Genomic DNA, 16063 nt, shown 5'->3' with positions numbered 1-16063 from the left:
CAAATTCCATCACTACCATCTTTCACAAGTCAGATGTTGTATGTGGGTGACTGCAGATAGGTTGGACCATGAGAAATATAGAGCTTTTTCATTTGGGGAGCCAGCATTAAAAAAATTGTATGTGTAAGGATCTGCCCTGTGGAGCACAAAAGTGGGTTTGTATGTATCTATATATACTTCATTATTTTATTTTTCATCACTACTGTTTCATTAAAGCTGTGTAGTTTGGTTTCCAACTCTTAAGTCTCTCTCCCTTACTCTCTCTCCTTTCCCTTTTGGGGGAAATAGAGGAGCTAATAGGGAGCATCTGTCATTTGTTAATTACCAGCCCAGCATTAAACTGTGACAGGGCCTGTATAGCATCCCACAGCAATTTGGAGTTGGTTTCATTTTTGTGTTTTAACTGAAAAATATGTTTCCCATTATTTTAACTGATTTAGAATCTGTTGATTGTCTGCGTGTGGATTCAGCCCAAAAGAACTGGGATTGATAAGGAAATGCTTTTTTACTGTGAGGGTAATTGAGTACTGGAATAAATTACCCATAGAGGTTGTGGAATCTCCCTCTTTGGAGTTGCTCAAAAGCCATCTGGACATTGCCCTGGGCAGCTGGCTGTAGGTGGCCCTGCTTGAGAGGACAAGATGACCTCCAGAGGTCCCTGCCAACATCACCCATTCTGTGACTCTGTTTGTGTGCAATACCTTACTTTTACATGCCTATTTCACATGACACAGAAATGCAAAGAAGAGGATGACTTTGGTTCAGGTTTAGTTTTTGCAAAAGCAAAGGAAGAAGGGAAGAAATTCCAAAAGAAGTATTGCTACATATGATAAACAGTTGTTCTCAAATATGATTATTTTATTGTGACTTCTGACTGCAATGCACTATCATATAGAACATACTAACTGGTGTGGGAATTGCATGAAGCAATCAGTTGCCCTTCAGCCAGTTATGAGGCACTGATATAAGGAAAGAAAATAAGCGTGGACATGGAAACATGGAAAACAAATGTGGAAAGAGCTCCATGGTAAGCAGATTTCTGACTTAAGGGGCTCAGGTAAGGATTGAGTAATTGTTGCCCAGGAAAAGATACAAACACATAAAATACAGAAAAAATAGTTACATTTTTTCCAACCAACATATGTATATCACTCTAAAAGCACTAGCCTCACATTACTCTGATAAAATCCTGAACTAAATTCCTTATGATATAGAAAGAGAAATCCTTGCACTAACTCAGTCCTTACACAAGAGTGTAAAGTACATTGCTTCAGAAACCTTTTCTTTGCATTGCGTGCTCCTTGGGAAAGTCTTGGTTTTGCCAAAATGGGAGGTGATCTTGCTTCTATAGAGACTCAGGAAGTGTTTCCTGATTTTAGAGGAAGCAACATAAGGCCCTCAGATGAGTAAGGTGTATTTGAGGATATTCCTCATCGCTGGCTTGCTAGAAGTATTAGTACATAACCTACTGTAGATCAAGACAGCAATTAATTAACTTTTTGACAAAGACACTTTCTACTTAAGAAACATAATTCAACACAAAAGAACCAGCTTCTTTTGGAAGATTTGGAGTGTATACTGACAGGAGGCAATTAGTTGCAGATTTTTTATTTTAGCAAATGTCCATTCTGCCCTATTGATTATTTAAGATGACTACACTTTATGTAACATTTAAGAGTTTTAAACACAAACCACACATTTAGGTTAAGTCTAGCACTATAATTTCATGAGGAAATGTGCATATCTATGGGAAAGCTTGTTTATTATTCTTTTATTTTAAATATTAGTGCCTTTCCCAAACGCAGAGTATTTTTATAGATATAGATAAGTAACAGGACTTAAGAAAAGTAATAGTAAACTGCAGTGAAAAATTGATAAGGAAATTATCTGATAACTGTGTTTTTTAGAAGGAATATGGTGCTAGTTCTTAAAAAAATTATTCATACTTCATCTCTGCTAACTGTATGATATGAATTCCAGTAGAGCAGAGTCACTAGGGTGTTGGTCACAAAAACCAACTAACGAAAAACATTAAAAAAAAAATTAAAAAATAGATGTTTATTACACTGGAAGCAACCAGTTAAATCTAGTTGAGAAATACATTTAAGAGCCTACCCGTAAGACACACACTACTGAACTGAACCTTGTCTATGATTTAAAATCTACTACTACTAAATAAATAAAAAAATACCATTAATAACAAATCAATTTACTGTGGACGTCTTGAATATAACTAAATATAATTGAAATGCATATCTGCTCTGTTTTGCCTGTCTGTCAATTTCTAGGTAAAGTTAGACAAGAAAAACCATGACAAAATTCCAAAATCTACAGCTGTTGATTTAGGAAGACCAGAGTCTTCTGACTCAGACTTCCTCATTATTATTATTTATGTAAAACTGACATAGTGTGCCTGCTCATGTACACAACTGAAGCTTTGATTTGCAAATATGATGGAACAAAAAAATATTTTCCATGACTGATTTGTTTGAAAGAAAAATACTTTTTGTTTTTTTCCCCCCAGTAACACATGATCTTCACTGAACGTGAAATCATATTTTGGTTTGTTACTATATAAAATGAACATAAATGCATCATTATCACTAGAGTAATATAATCCTATTATCATTTTATTAGATAAGCAGTGACAATGTTGTGTTTGTAATAGCCTCTAGAGATACAATAAATCTAGCAGGGGAATGTCAGCTTGGTCCAAGACAGATTAAATGTAGAGAACTGGAATATAGTTCCCAGTAAACAAACACTTTGAGGGCAGGAGGTCATACTTGCTCAGCTGTTCTTCATAAGCCCTATTGGAAATAACTTTCATGCCATCTCTGAGTATATTTCATGCTACCTAATAATAACAAGGGCCAAGTACAGTTGTGATATAAATGATTTCTAAGTGAAATATCGAGTGTAAAATGATCAAAAAGCAATATGTAAATGGCAAATCTGGGCAATGTTAGACATCCAATGCTTGCAACTCGTAAGATCTTCTCTTTTGTGGGGAAAAAATTCATCCCACTTGGAAGCTTGTGCAAATTCCCATTGACAAATGAGCTGATTTGGCCCCAGCAACCCTGTGATTAATACAACAAAAACTAAGGCTAACTATATCTGAATGTGGAAAAGAACTCGGAAGAATATTCAGCCAATGAACTCTCCCTTGGCAGTCAACTAATTGCAGCAGAATGAGGACAGCAAGCCAACAAAGGTCTGGGAAGGAGAGAGAGAACTACAGCTTGAATTTGCTTTTGACGTCTCTTCTAATGGGGAGAAAAATGCCTGGGTTCTGGGAACACTCAAATAAACAAATAAAGATAAATATGTGGTTTATTATGGGTAAAATTCTTAAAAACTGTTTTGATAACTTGGGTTTTTCAGATTCATGCACCACTATCACCCAATTTTAAGGGAAAGCTTACAGGCAGCATTAGTAACAGATGCTGTTGACAAGCTCAGTCAGGTCTCAGTGTTAGCATTTAAACAGTTTCATAAAGCCTGAAAAAGTCTCCTTCAGCACAAAAAAGGTATATTCAGACAATGCAGATACAGAGACCAAATGCTGCTCACTGACACAAGTCCCATAAAGATAACTGAAATACACATAGCAAAAACAGGTTCTGACCATGGTGTTTGTGTACAAAACCCTTACGACAGGCCCAACAGATCCTTTGCTATGTAGTGAACTAAAGCCATGCGTCAGGGCTGTGGCATTACTGTTTTTAAACAAGTTAGAGTTGTGACACATATTAGTAATGTAAATTATATCTTGATTGAAAGATTCCTGTTCCAAAACACAACAATATGCCATCACACTTTGGACAATATTGCTAGCTTTGCTATGTTATAATGTAAAATATGTATTAGCAAAAGGGAGAGACATTTATGAAATATGCTTCTTTTGGTAGAAAGTTGTAGAAATATAAGCACTGCCTTTTTCCAATATTCCTTATAAAAATTAATTTGTGGAATAAGAAAGTGTACAAGTTTGAAAAAAAAAAATAGAATAGGATATGTGTGGTAAAAATACAGTTTGCATTTCTAAATGGTGCTGGTAAAATCAGAAGACTGCTTTACTTTCTGTGTGTAACTTTGCACAGTAAATCCAACATTCTACTCTGTACAATGTTAATAGACAGAATAAATAATAATCAGGGGCATGAATGAAAGACAAGTTTTAATTTTAGCACTGTGCTTCCTAGTGATTTATTTGTAATATATGGCACTATGTGGTTATTGTTTTGCATAGAATTTAAGAACTTATAATGTAGGAATTTCAGAACTCCAGCATCAGCAGAAAGTAAGAACCTCAACTCAGGACCTGCTGACCAAGTCTTCCATACAAATAGCATCATAAGAGGTTTAGACACCTCTGTGAATGTGGGGTTATGGGGAAAAGCAGAGTGAGTCGTTCTCTATCTCGACTCTCAGGTCAGGCAAAACCTCTCACAAGTTTGCTGCATCACCTCAGAGCCCTCCTCCTTGGGGCCAAGCCAAGTGGGAGCACCAGCTCCTCTATCAGTCGAGTGGTACTGGACTTGGCTGGGAGTTGTGGAGCAGCACCAGGCAGGTGATTGCACAGATGCAGCAGCTCAGGGAGCCAAGGAGGGAGAAAAACGAGGAAAGCAGTGGAGGCAGAAGAACTGCTAGAGCGAGGACAGGGGAGCAGAAGACAGTAATAGTATGAGGTCTTAGACATCTTTAGATCCTTTGAGAAAAATATATACTGTTATGAGAAAATAGGAAGGCTGCCAAGCTTCTTGCTGATACAGTACACAGACACTTCTGTGCATTGTGGCAGCCAGTGCTGGAGGAGAACTCTGAAGGGGGTACTAGAAGCATGCTGTAGGTACCTGTGGAAAGTGTCTTTTCTGTTTTCAGCCCCTCAGGGTTAAGTGCTGTGTCCTATGGTGCAAGAACTTTGAAATCTCATTGCTTGTTTGTTTCCTGCCACATGCAGATTTCCTGCCTCTGAAAACAAAATGTTGGTCATTTGGGAACTTCCAGTTACCTTCAGATAGCAAAGATAAAAGGCTGGGAGAAACAGTAAATCTCCCAAAGCATACAAAACAAAGGTATTTACCTGTTCTATATCTGCTAAGATTTAAGTGACACCTACTCAGTGGTCATTTGCATGCAGTTTTGTGCATGCCAGTAAGAGGCATGCTAGAAGGAAAAAAAAACCAACCCTTGCAAACATCATAAATAAGAAATGAAACACTCCCCCAGACCTGGGTCTCCAGTGCACATATATTAATTACACACCAGAGAGTAAAGCCTCAGTATGTGCAAGCATTTAATTCATTATTTGCATTTATTAAAAACATTCCTTTTCACTTTAACAATACAGTAACCCAACAGTGAAATAACAGCAATTCAAATGTGGTCATTTACAGACATGAGGTTTCTTGTGTCCATTGTACAGTGCAGGGCTGCCAAGTCTCACACCTTAGGAGTAAGCTCTTGCTCTCTCCTCTCTGTGACACATGAACATGCACACACATACAAAATTTACGTGTCTGCTCTCACCTATACTCTTTTGGGAAAACACACAAATTTCATCAATCTCACTCTTACAGATTTAAAAATCCTGGCAGCTTTTGAATAGCTTTTCTTCATCAGCTGCAATTAAGTGTTGGAAAAGAAATCCAAAATGTACAGAGAGAGTCTTTCTCCTTAATAGGAAATGTCAGCAATAGTATGTGATTTCTAATATGTTCCACAGTTGTGCCATTCCATCTTACTGGAAGGCAAAGTCTGCATGCCCTGTGATTAGATTTCCTTAAATGCTCTGCAATTCAGTGCTGTCAACCATAATATAAAACATTATTTATAACTATTTAACTGTTTTAAGAGTATAGTTAATGGCTTTCTGTAACATGATCTTAAAGAAGTTGATTAAGTGTGCTTTACAACATGACCAGGAAGAGCTTCTGATTAGTGACAATGATACATATATTTTACATCTCACGTGGCTCATACTTCTAAAAGTTTGGAGTGTTGAAATAGGAGTCAAATCAAAATGAAATCGAATCATTAGAACTCAAGTGTTTCCTTGCCACACTTCATCAATATCATGTCATGCCAATAGATTGAATATCCACAACATAAAGTACCTTTCTCTAGTAATAAAAGCTAGAAATATACAATTTTTCTGTCACTTATACAAAGCAAAGATGGGCCTCAGGGGAATAATTCAAGGCTGAATCCAAAACTCATTGTGGCTTTAGTTCAGGCTGTAACACAGAAAGTAAACAGAAAAAATGTTAGGCTCTGAACCTGAATAGAAGTTCAAATAGACCCAAGGTTAAAGGGATGGGGACCTGTCACCACCTGTGACCCAACCCAGTTGACAACCAAAGGAGATTCGGACTGGACCCCCTTGCTTTCTAGTCTTATTTTCAGAGAGGAGCTTAGGTGTGGCTGGATCAACTCCTCCCCCCAGGTCTGGGTTTCACTTTGAGAGTAATCAAATGACGGCCCCTTTGGACCGTCCGAATACCCCTTGATCAGATCAAGGCAAAAACTTCACACAAGGTCTCCTTTCTCTATGAGCAAAATTGTGGTTTTATTGCTCTAAATATTGCTCTTAAAGGTTATTTGGTAGTAATTCTTAGGGAAACAAATTACCAGCAAAAAAATAGACAAGATGTATGTATATATACATATAAAGGGGAAACAAAGAGGAAGGTGTGTGAGGGGGGATTCAAGGAACAAGAGAGAGAGAGAGAGAGAGAGAAAATCACCAGTCCTGGATCCAAGTGTTGAGCCAGACAACAGTGAGGGGTTGATGTTGATGAGACTCCCAAAATCACCAGTGCAGCCCCTCGTTTTATAGGCCAGTCTCCTTTGTTTCATGATAGTAAGTGTGGTTGAGTCATCACGACTGGGCAGCTAGAATTGACTTCAGCCCCTTCTGCTCCTCAATCCTTTTCATCTTCAGTGTTATCATTATAATGATATGCAAGATTTAGGCCATATCTGATGCTTATCAGGTTTTCTTCCTCTCCAGCAATCCCTTTCGGAATGCTAATGAGGATTTGCTCAGGGGTTTGCAAAAGATCTGCCCCACTCCTCGTGGCCCAATTCTATTGGAGAGCTAAGTGGTTCTGATGAGGGGAATTACAACAGTTCCCCCATCCGGTCCCTTAGAGGACCCATTTCTAAATTCAAAGCCATAAATTGCTAAAGGAGCTCAGAGGTTTGAAAACATAATTTAGTTATGAAAATAGTAAATGCTTTCCAAAGACACTCGAGTCTGTTCCCCTGCAGTCTGTAACTGCCCCACAACTTCCTCTGGCAATTCTGGTTAGATGCTTAGAGCTTTTATTCTTCATTCATCTCATGCCTGAAAAGAGGCTTTTCTCACACTGGCAAATTAAGTCCCAGTATAATTACAAAGCACAGGGATTTTTATGTCCCCAAACTGCTTTTGAATCCAGTACTGTTCAAATCAGTTTTCTGCATTCACATACATTTTTGCCTTATTTAATATTTCTATCAAAACCACAACCTTTGCTTACCATGGTGATTTTGTCCTCATGTCTATGCACTTAAGAAACTGAGGCGCTAAGAAAAGGGCTCTGCTAGCTTTTTATTTCCAAATAAACACCCTGGTGAAATGTTTTTTACCAACAAAACAAGACGTGTTCTTTGGGAATTGTACAGATAGACACAAAAAGAGAGAGAACTAATTATTTTCAGCCCTTAGAAGAGAAAGCCACAGGAAGACCCTATTGCTATCTACAACCAGCTAAGCGGTGCCTAGAAAAGATGGAACCGAACTCTTTTCAGAGGTGCACAGTGAAAGGACAAGAAGCAAGAGGCAAAACTGGAACATGGAAAACTGCAATTTGATATAAAGAATTTTTTTTTTACATTGAGTTTTTTCAACCAATGGAGAAGGTCCTCTAAGTGATGGTGGAATCTCCAATCTTAGAGACATATAAAAGGTTGCCAGACAAGGCCCTGGGTGACATGCTCTCCTTCAAATTGATCTGGAAGTCCTTCCCATTCCATGGTTCTGATTCTGTGACATATATGGGAAGAACTGAATCAAAAGGATACTGGACATTCACAATTTTTTCCTTAAAAAAATACCCAAATTTTGTCTAAACACTGATTTTACATGCTTTGAGTAGAATACTGGTATATGAAAACAGTTTCCTGTTACTGAAATCAGTGGGGTTGGCAAGGAGAAAATCAAGTCAGAAGGAGATGGGATTATTAGCATTATACCTGCAATAAGCTTTTCAATTGAATGAATGTATTAGTGTTAGAGAGTGATCCACTAGAAATGCTGAAATAGATTCTTTATTTTACGATTTTAAGTATTTTTCAGATAATCCAGACTAAGACAGAAAAATAGTGGCGTTTTTTGTCTACTCAAGAGTAGTTTTCAAAAATGGTTGTGTCCTATGGATGAATTTCAGGAGATAGTATCTCATGATCCCTTCCCAGAAAATTCAGACCAATTAAGGCACTAAACCATTAATTCTCAGAGCAAGCACATGTTTTAACATTTCTAATCACATTTCTCTTGATCCAAATCTTTGTTTGTACAAGTACATTGATTTTTGATCTTGGGATCATAGTGCACGACTTTTCCATTTGGGTCCAGTCCAAAATTTCTCACAGGTGCAATTAAAAAAATGAGAAAAAGCCCTGCACTGTCTTTCTGTAGAGTAGCTATAAATGTTAGAGATTAAGATTTGCATCTAAACTCAGGATCCAAATACACACGTGACCATTTATAAAATTATACACTTATTTCAATAATTGAAGAAAATTTTTATATTATATATTAAAACCACTATGTATATGTGGTTAATGTATAGTGCTGCAAAATAAATTTTTCCCCCTAATTGTTGTGGGTATAAGTACAAGAAAACATTATTCTTGATTGATTTGTTCTAATATTTACAGTGTAGACATGACTACCAGCCTAAGTAAGTTATCTCTTACATAGGCATTCAGCAATAGAAACAGTAACTTAATCCTGAACTATGACTAAGCCATAACTAATTCTTGACTGAATGAATGGTTATGACTTAAGCATAGAAATACCTCAAATTTCTTAAAATACTCAGAATTGGGGATATTATTTAAAATTATGAAACAGTTTTTCCAAGCATTCACTGTAAAAACTGTCAGCTGCCAGAGAACATCTTTATTTCAAGCTTCTCACTGTATTCCCATAAACCAGCATTATAATGGTGTTAAATGAAAGCAAAACTACTTGTTAGTCTCACCAACACTGATACTACTCATCTAGTGACTGTAAACCCCAAGTTCTTCCCAGTCCCAGCCCACACGAGAAGAGCTTCTTGTGACTCTTAAGCAGCTCTCTTTATCAGGTCACACAGAGCAAAGAGCAGCAAAGAGAAGAAATGGAGCATAGAGATAAGAAATAGCTCTCCCCACCTTCTTGGAAATATTTATTGTTTTTCTGATTAATGTACCAGTTTCATTTTCTGCTACAAAAATTGATCTTGTCTTAAAAGAAGAAAGTGCTGCACAAACACTTGTGTCTTCTAAAATGATCTACTAGTGCAATACAGGGAATTTATTGCTTCCCAGCAATAAATTGGAAAATGGAATATATGGATGACATGAGGTTATTAATTGCATATACAAACCAAAGGATTACTTAATAATCTGTGATACACCTGTAGGCGTAAGATTGTTTTCAGAAACAGTAAGCGAGAAACAGAAGCAAATACAACTAATAACCAGAATTATATACAAGGTCGGTTTCTGTGGTACAGCTTGGTTTCATTTCTGTTAGGACCGGCCATGAAAAAGCTGGTGAAATTCTCCAAAAGCTAAGTCAATAATTCTAATAATTAATCCTATAATAATCTATAGAGTACTATGAATTCTAATTGCAATACTGTCTCTCTACGTAATCTGTTTATTGAGAATACAGGTGAAAACATGTCAGAAGCAGTAGCAGCAGAGAGGTAAAGGTGATGTTAAGGAGAGTGTGTGATACCAGCTGATATTGGGTGAATTGGGAGAAGTCCTGCATACCCATGGCTCACCACTGCTTGTTGCTACTCTGTCCCGCTACTCCGTGGGTAATCTGTGACTCGACTTTGAAAATGACGTAGAATCAAGTGTATTTATGAGGTAATATACTTCCACGGACATCTACCAGTGCACGCAAGCAGGACTGCGTGCAAGTATTTACGGTCACTCTTACCTCACCCCCACGTCAGCCTCAGAAGAGCAGGAAAGGCTGAGGGTAACTCATGGGGGTCACTGATGAGGTGGAAGTTCACCAGCGTTTTTGAAGTGTTACAAAGGAAGGGATGACAGGTAATGCTGCGGCAACGAACAAGGGAGGGATCCGTGATCGGGGGCAGGTGCACTTCATGGAGTTAACAGCCGCACGGCTCCGGAGACGCAGGCAACGCAGCCCTGACACAGCCCTTTCTCCTTGCCCCAGCCGAATGAGAGTGCACGAAGGCCTCAGGCGGGGCGGGCTTTCCGCCAGCCCTCCTGCCCACACCCCCACGGCAGCTTCGGCTCCAGTCGTCCAGTTCCTCGCCAAGGGCCCTGCCCCCGCGGGCAGGGCCGGCTCTGGAAGTGACGCGGGGGGGCGGAGCTGTGAGGCGCTGATGGCGGAGGCCCTGTGGTGATGTCCCCGGCGCCCTCCGCGCCTGTCTAGGTAAGGGGCTCTCCGGGGCCTGTCTGGGAGGGACGGGCAGCTCTGGCAGCTTCTATGCTGCCCGCCTCCGGCAACCACTGTGGCGGGCGGGGTAGTTAGGTCGCGGGTCTCGGTTCTGCGCCACTGGGAAGCCGGGCCCTTCCTGTTCTCCCCCTCCTCCCGCCCCTCCCAGCTGTCTCGGGCCGGTAGCAGTCGGGAGCGGAGAAAGAGGGGAGCGGCGGCCGTGCTGTGAGGGGTGGCGGGCGCATTGCGAAGGCCCGGAGCAAAGGTGATCCGCTGCGGGCAGGTGAGGCCGCCGCGGCTGCTGCCGGAGCCGGGGGGAAGGGACAGGAGGCGGCGAGGCGCAGGCTGGCTGGGAGCAGCGGGGGAAGGCAGGGCTGATGGGTGTCAGGTGCGGCCGGGACCGCAGCTGGAGGACTCCGGGAGGAGCTGGCTGGGGCGGTGCGGCTCGTCATGCGTTTGTTTTTCCTGCCTGACAAGCTTGTCCTCCTTCCGTCATTTTCGTTCACTAAAAACAAACGCGTCGTTCAGCCTCCCCGAGGGAATCGCTTGTCACGCCAGCCGTGAAGTCTTAAGCGTAGCTTTTCCTCCTTCACCTTCCCTCTTTCCCAGCCGGTAGCTGTGAGCTAAATAAGCAAGCGCCCAGCATCCTCTAATTTACCCTTGAACTGTAAGTAGATCTCAGCTTCACCTAAGCTTCGGGGATTTTCCTCCTGGGGAAGAGTAATCCCAGATGACTTTGCTGGTCTGCACAAGTTCAGATTTGTAAATAGTTCTGCCTTGGGCTTGGAAACCAGCCTCCGTTGACTGGTTTCACTAGGCTAGTACTCGGCTGTGGTTACTGGCAACCATTATGCTGAAATAAGTGTTTGGTGTTTGGTTGGGTTTTTTTTGTGCGTGTTTTTTTTAATAAGTGCTTAAAATAAACTTCCCATTTTAAAACGAGACCTATTTCAAGAAGAAAATTTGAATTTTACTTTTTTATTATTGCTGTGCTTGCTCATTTTGTACTTATCATGGGTAATGAAAATCAAAACAGTCTGTTTCATATCAGTATTGCTTGACTTCAGGTGCTGCTGAGTTACTAAAAATGAATGAGTTTGCCCTTGACAAAAATTAAGGCTGTTCTCTTTCTTTTAGAATTGTAGAAACTGCTGCTTTATACCATTTATCAATAGAGTGAATTTGAGATGTGTCTTGAATGCAATCCTGTGTTTTGAGAGGTGTGGCAGTTTTCATGGTTTTACTATCCCATAACATTTCCTATGCTTTTTGAGACTCCAAAGCTAGATAACAGGATTTATGTGTACCCTGTTGTCTTTCAGAAGCTATCTTGATCACTGTCTTGATCACTATCTTGATCAATTTCTTGCTTGTGTAAGTTCCTGTCCATCAGATCTGTTAATCTTCATAAGCCTGGCATTTTGTCTTCTTACTTGTGTTGTTCAGGGTACAGACTGCCTTTTATTTAACAACCGATACATCAGAATAATGTCATGGCTGCCCTTATGTGCTCCATGTGTTGTGCTAAGTTGGGGCAGCAATAAGCTTAAAACATTGAGGGCTTAAGCATAAAAAAATGCCTGTTTACCTTGTTTTGAATGATGAATAAATGTTTACGTCAGAGCACATTTCATTTGCAGAAACTTGAGCTCTTTGCTCCTTACAATTTAACTGGTGAAAATAAACTTTAAAAGAAATTACAGCCTTTAATGTTTAATGTTCTTGTGGCTTGCAGTGGCCCATGGCTTTTGGGGTTTGATTTCCACATGCATCTTCAATGAAAGTAATATATTATGTCATGTACTTTTGAGTTACCTTATTCAAGATGTGAATTTGCTTGGTCAGTATAAAATTACTTTTAATAGCAAATGCGAGAGTAGGATGGCTCATCTTCCTAGAAATGTGTCAGGTATATAAGGGACAAATCCTCCTAACAGGCATTGTTTTGACAAACTTGTGATTGTATTTTGAATTCAAACACTTGAAACATCTCAATCGCCTATCTTAAAATTTTGGCAAATATTGCTCAATCTAAGGAAGTGATATGGTTGTTCTGCTCATTGAACATTTTGCCTTGCTGTAATTTTTTATCACTATGTGTGCTAAATGTGGTGGTGAGTTGAAAGCATGATTAAAAGCCATTGCAGTCCAACTGATTAGTGTTAATCTGTCCAGCTGCATGCATCCCTAGATGTTCCCACTATCAATGAAGTCCATTGTTTATGGTAATGAAGCTAAACATGCAGGGCTGGGAGTATGTGTTACAGTGAGAACAGTAAAAGATGCCCACAGGCTAATAAAGAGAGGGAAGAGGACTCTTTCGAAGAAGAAGAAAAAACCAAACCTAAACAAAATGCTGCTGCTTGGAGGAGCTTTCTTGTTTTTAAAAAATGTCTTAAAATGGAACTTTTACTGAGAGGCAGTGCAAAACTTCACATGTAGAAATGATGTGAAAGCATTTAAAGCTGTGAAAGTTTAAGGTAGGGAAGCATGGAGCTTTGTTTCTCCTTCCCTGATGCATTCAAAACCAGTAAGAATATTTCATAAAGTTAGGGCCCTGCTTTGTTTTCACACCACTGCCTTTATTTTCCAGTTTTTGCCACTGTATCCGAGATACAATACTCGATGCAGTCAGCTAAGCACTGCTTTCTCTTCATCTTGATGTCATCACTGAAATGAGTGCTCTTTTATTCCAAGAGGTGATTGTTTTGGAGTGATGCTGATGGTGGATGTGGTCTATAGCTATCTGTCTTCAGAACAGAAGAACTGGTTGTTAGGTTTCTCTGTCTTGTGCATTTCAAATAGATGAATTTTTTAAACTTTAATATCTTTCCACTACATTGAAGTAACCACTTCTGCCATTTTGTTACAGATCAATCATGTCGTCCTTCCAGGAAGTTCCATCTTCAGCTAGTGCTTTACAGACTTCCAACTTTGCTCATGTGATTTTTCAAAATGTGGCAAAAAGTTATCTTCCAAACACACATCTTGAGTGTCACTACACTCTGACCCAGTTTATCCATCCACATCAGAAAGACTGGGTTGGTATTTTCAAGGTAAGTAAAGCTTGTTCAATTACTATCTCTCAAATGTTTACTGTTTTCTCTCTGACCAGCTAAAAAAAAAATTTTAAAATCAAACAAAAGTAAGAGCTCTCTCACTTAAATGATGTATTGGATCCTGGTATTATAATGTGAGGTTTGTATTGCAGATCAAACTGGAGATCCAATCTAGAGGAATGAGTATGTTTGAAGTCTGTTGGAGTAAAGAGAAGGTGTGATGTGATGGTGTGGTGCAGAATTAAATGAGAGATGGTTTGAGAAGATAGTTGTGGGCACAGAGTGATGTTATGAACAGGACTGTATGAAGGGTGTGAGCCAGAGTAAAGATGAAACGTGTGTTGAATGAAGAAAAACAAACCTGGGGATATTCTGACCCACAGCCCTGACTCATTTTTGTTGTTAGAACAGCAGCAGTGTAGATCACTAAAATTGTTCAAAACAAACCCTTGAAAAACGGGGGATGAGTGGGGCCACATCTAAGTTGCCTCATGTTAGTGATCTGATTTATTTGGATTTATTAGAAGTTAATGAAGGTTCAATTATGGGATTAGAAACTGATTAATTCTTACATCTACTTATGTATGGGATGTTGATGTGTTTCTTTGTCAGTGTAGTTCCTAGTAGATGATACTTCAATTACTTTCTTGAATAGTTAAGTGCTTTCACAGTGGGGAAGGGAGAAAGATAACAGACTATCTCAATACTTGACATTTGGCTTGGAACTGTCCACTGTTTTTAAGAATGGAAATGCTTGACTTCACTGTAATCTGTGAGTCACCAATGGATTGTTTGTCTTTATTCAAAGGTTCTTCTGTCAAATAGGACAGAAAAGTCCTATTTTTTCTCTATAAGAAGTAGAAGCATTTTTAATGTTACCTGCAGTCACTAAGTTGTGTGAGGGAGACATTTACTTACAAACAGGCACACTTCTCTAATTGGGAGGTTTCTAAAAATGTGAATATATCTATCTGGATTACTTGCAAAGCTTTGACAAAAATCTTGCTTCAGTTTATCTGAGCACACATGATTGTTTAGTTTATCAGCATTAATGAAACTTAAAAAAATTATGACAACCTTAAAGAAGATGCTGTTTATATTACACATAAGTATTTTGAAATTATTATTTTAATTTTAACAGAAGTAAATGTGGCTTTGGTGACTTAAATGAGGGAGACAATCAGAGTGGACTCTAAAAATACTAATGAGGAAAAAAAAAAGAGTGAAGTACAGCATGTGACAGCATGATATGCTGTATACGAGTGGCTTTGATTTCATCTTGATTTTGTAAACTGTTGAGGTATGAATTTTTATTCTGCTTTGGCAGTCATTTGAAGAGCATGTTGAGCTGGCATAAGGTAGTACTGCTGCTGAAAGAAACATCTCTTTTATGTAGGGTGGCTTGTTTTCTTGTAGTTTCTCTCCTTTATGTGAAACACGTTCTTGCATGATAAATTAAACCAGGGTATAAATTGAGTTTAAGAGCAGAATTTTGGGACTGGATTTTTTTGAAGTGGAATTCCCCTGCTGTATTTCCAGCTCATCTGCCTCTCATCAAAATAAGGGAAAGAAGCACTGTGAGATGGGGAAAAGGATGAAACTTGCTTTATTTTTGTGACTGTTAGCTTATACTGGGTATTGTGAATAGAATGTCTTTGTGTATAGTACAGTGAGTTAAATGGAGCCAGCTTTCCAGGTGTGTTTGTGGCTGCAAATAGATATGTGTATAAGTAATGTTTACAGTAAAACTGTGAAACTTCAAAACTGTAAGACTGAAAATGCAGTCTTCATAGGATAGATAATAGCCAGAAGTTTTACTATACTGTGATCTGAGTGTATAAATATATGTATGTATGTATGTATAAAAGTGAGAACTGATTGTTCCTGGACAATTGAAAAACCACCTGGAGATGGTTTGAACAGGTAGGGGTTTTATTATTTACCTTTCTCAAACAAGAGAGGGATGTGAGTGATGTGCTGCATATCTAGTAAAGTGATTTTTTTCAGCATTAAAATAAAAGAAAAAAAATGAAACCTTGGCTAATTATGAGAACAGTAATTAGTGGCCTTTTTTTGGCATTCAATGAAAGGAAAGTGAGAGCTTCTGTAAGAGAACTTGAAGTCTCTATTCACTGACTGTTAACATAGAGGGAATGGAAGTCCACCTTGTTTTTCTGAGGTGAATAAATTGCTTAGAAAACAAGCCTGTTTAAGTTAGTGTCATTTAGCCTTTGCTTGGGATTGCACAGAAACTTGCTGCGTTATAAGAGTAAAGAGGACAGAGGGAAAAGGCACCTGGTTTAAAACAAAAAAAAAACCTCAA

General features: G+C 39.0%; 1 protein-coding gene and 1 long non-coding RNA gene across 6 annotated transcripts in view; one reads left to right on the top strand and one right to left on the bottom strand.

The window, feature by feature from the left end:
* Positions 1 to 5301: 5301 nt before the first annotated feature.
* LOC139792394 (uncharacterized) lies at positions 5302 to 10346 on the bottom strand. Its single transcript, XR_011724251.1, has 2 exons — positions 10211 to 10346; positions 5302 to 6242 (listed from the first exon to the last, which is right to left on the bottom strand). It is a non-coding gene; the product is annotated as an uncharacterized lncRNA (long non-coding RNA).
* Positions 10244 to 16063, top strand: part of TAX1BP1 (Tax1 binding protein 1) — a 52504-nt gene continuing 46684 nt past the window's right edge. For 2 of the 5 annotated variants that reach the window (XM_071735619.1, XM_071735615.1), the window contains exons 1-2: positions 10553 to 10678; positions 13554 to 13737. In XM_071735619.1, the coding sequence (XP_071591720.1) occupies positions 13561 to 13737 (177 nt within the window). In that variant the 5' untranslated portion in view covers positions 10553 to 10678; positions 13554 to 13560. Of the gene's footprint in view, positions 10327 to 10552; positions 10679 to 10845; positions 11349 to 13553; positions 13738 to 16063 lie in introns of those variants that run through there. The other 3 variants (XM_071735617.1, XM_071735618.1, XM_071735616.1) reach the window with 3 other exon arrangements.

This window comes from Heliangelus exortis, chromosome 2 (genome assembly GCF_036169615.1).
Source record: "Heliangelus exortis chromosome 2, bHelExo1.hap1, whole genome shotgun sequence".
Classification (NCBI taxonomy): Eukaryota; Metazoa; Chordata; class Aves; order Apodiformes; family Trochilidae; genus Heliangelus; species Heliangelus exortis.
Note: the sequence above shows the minus strand (reverse complement) of the source record. Positions and strands in the feature narration are given on the sequence as shown.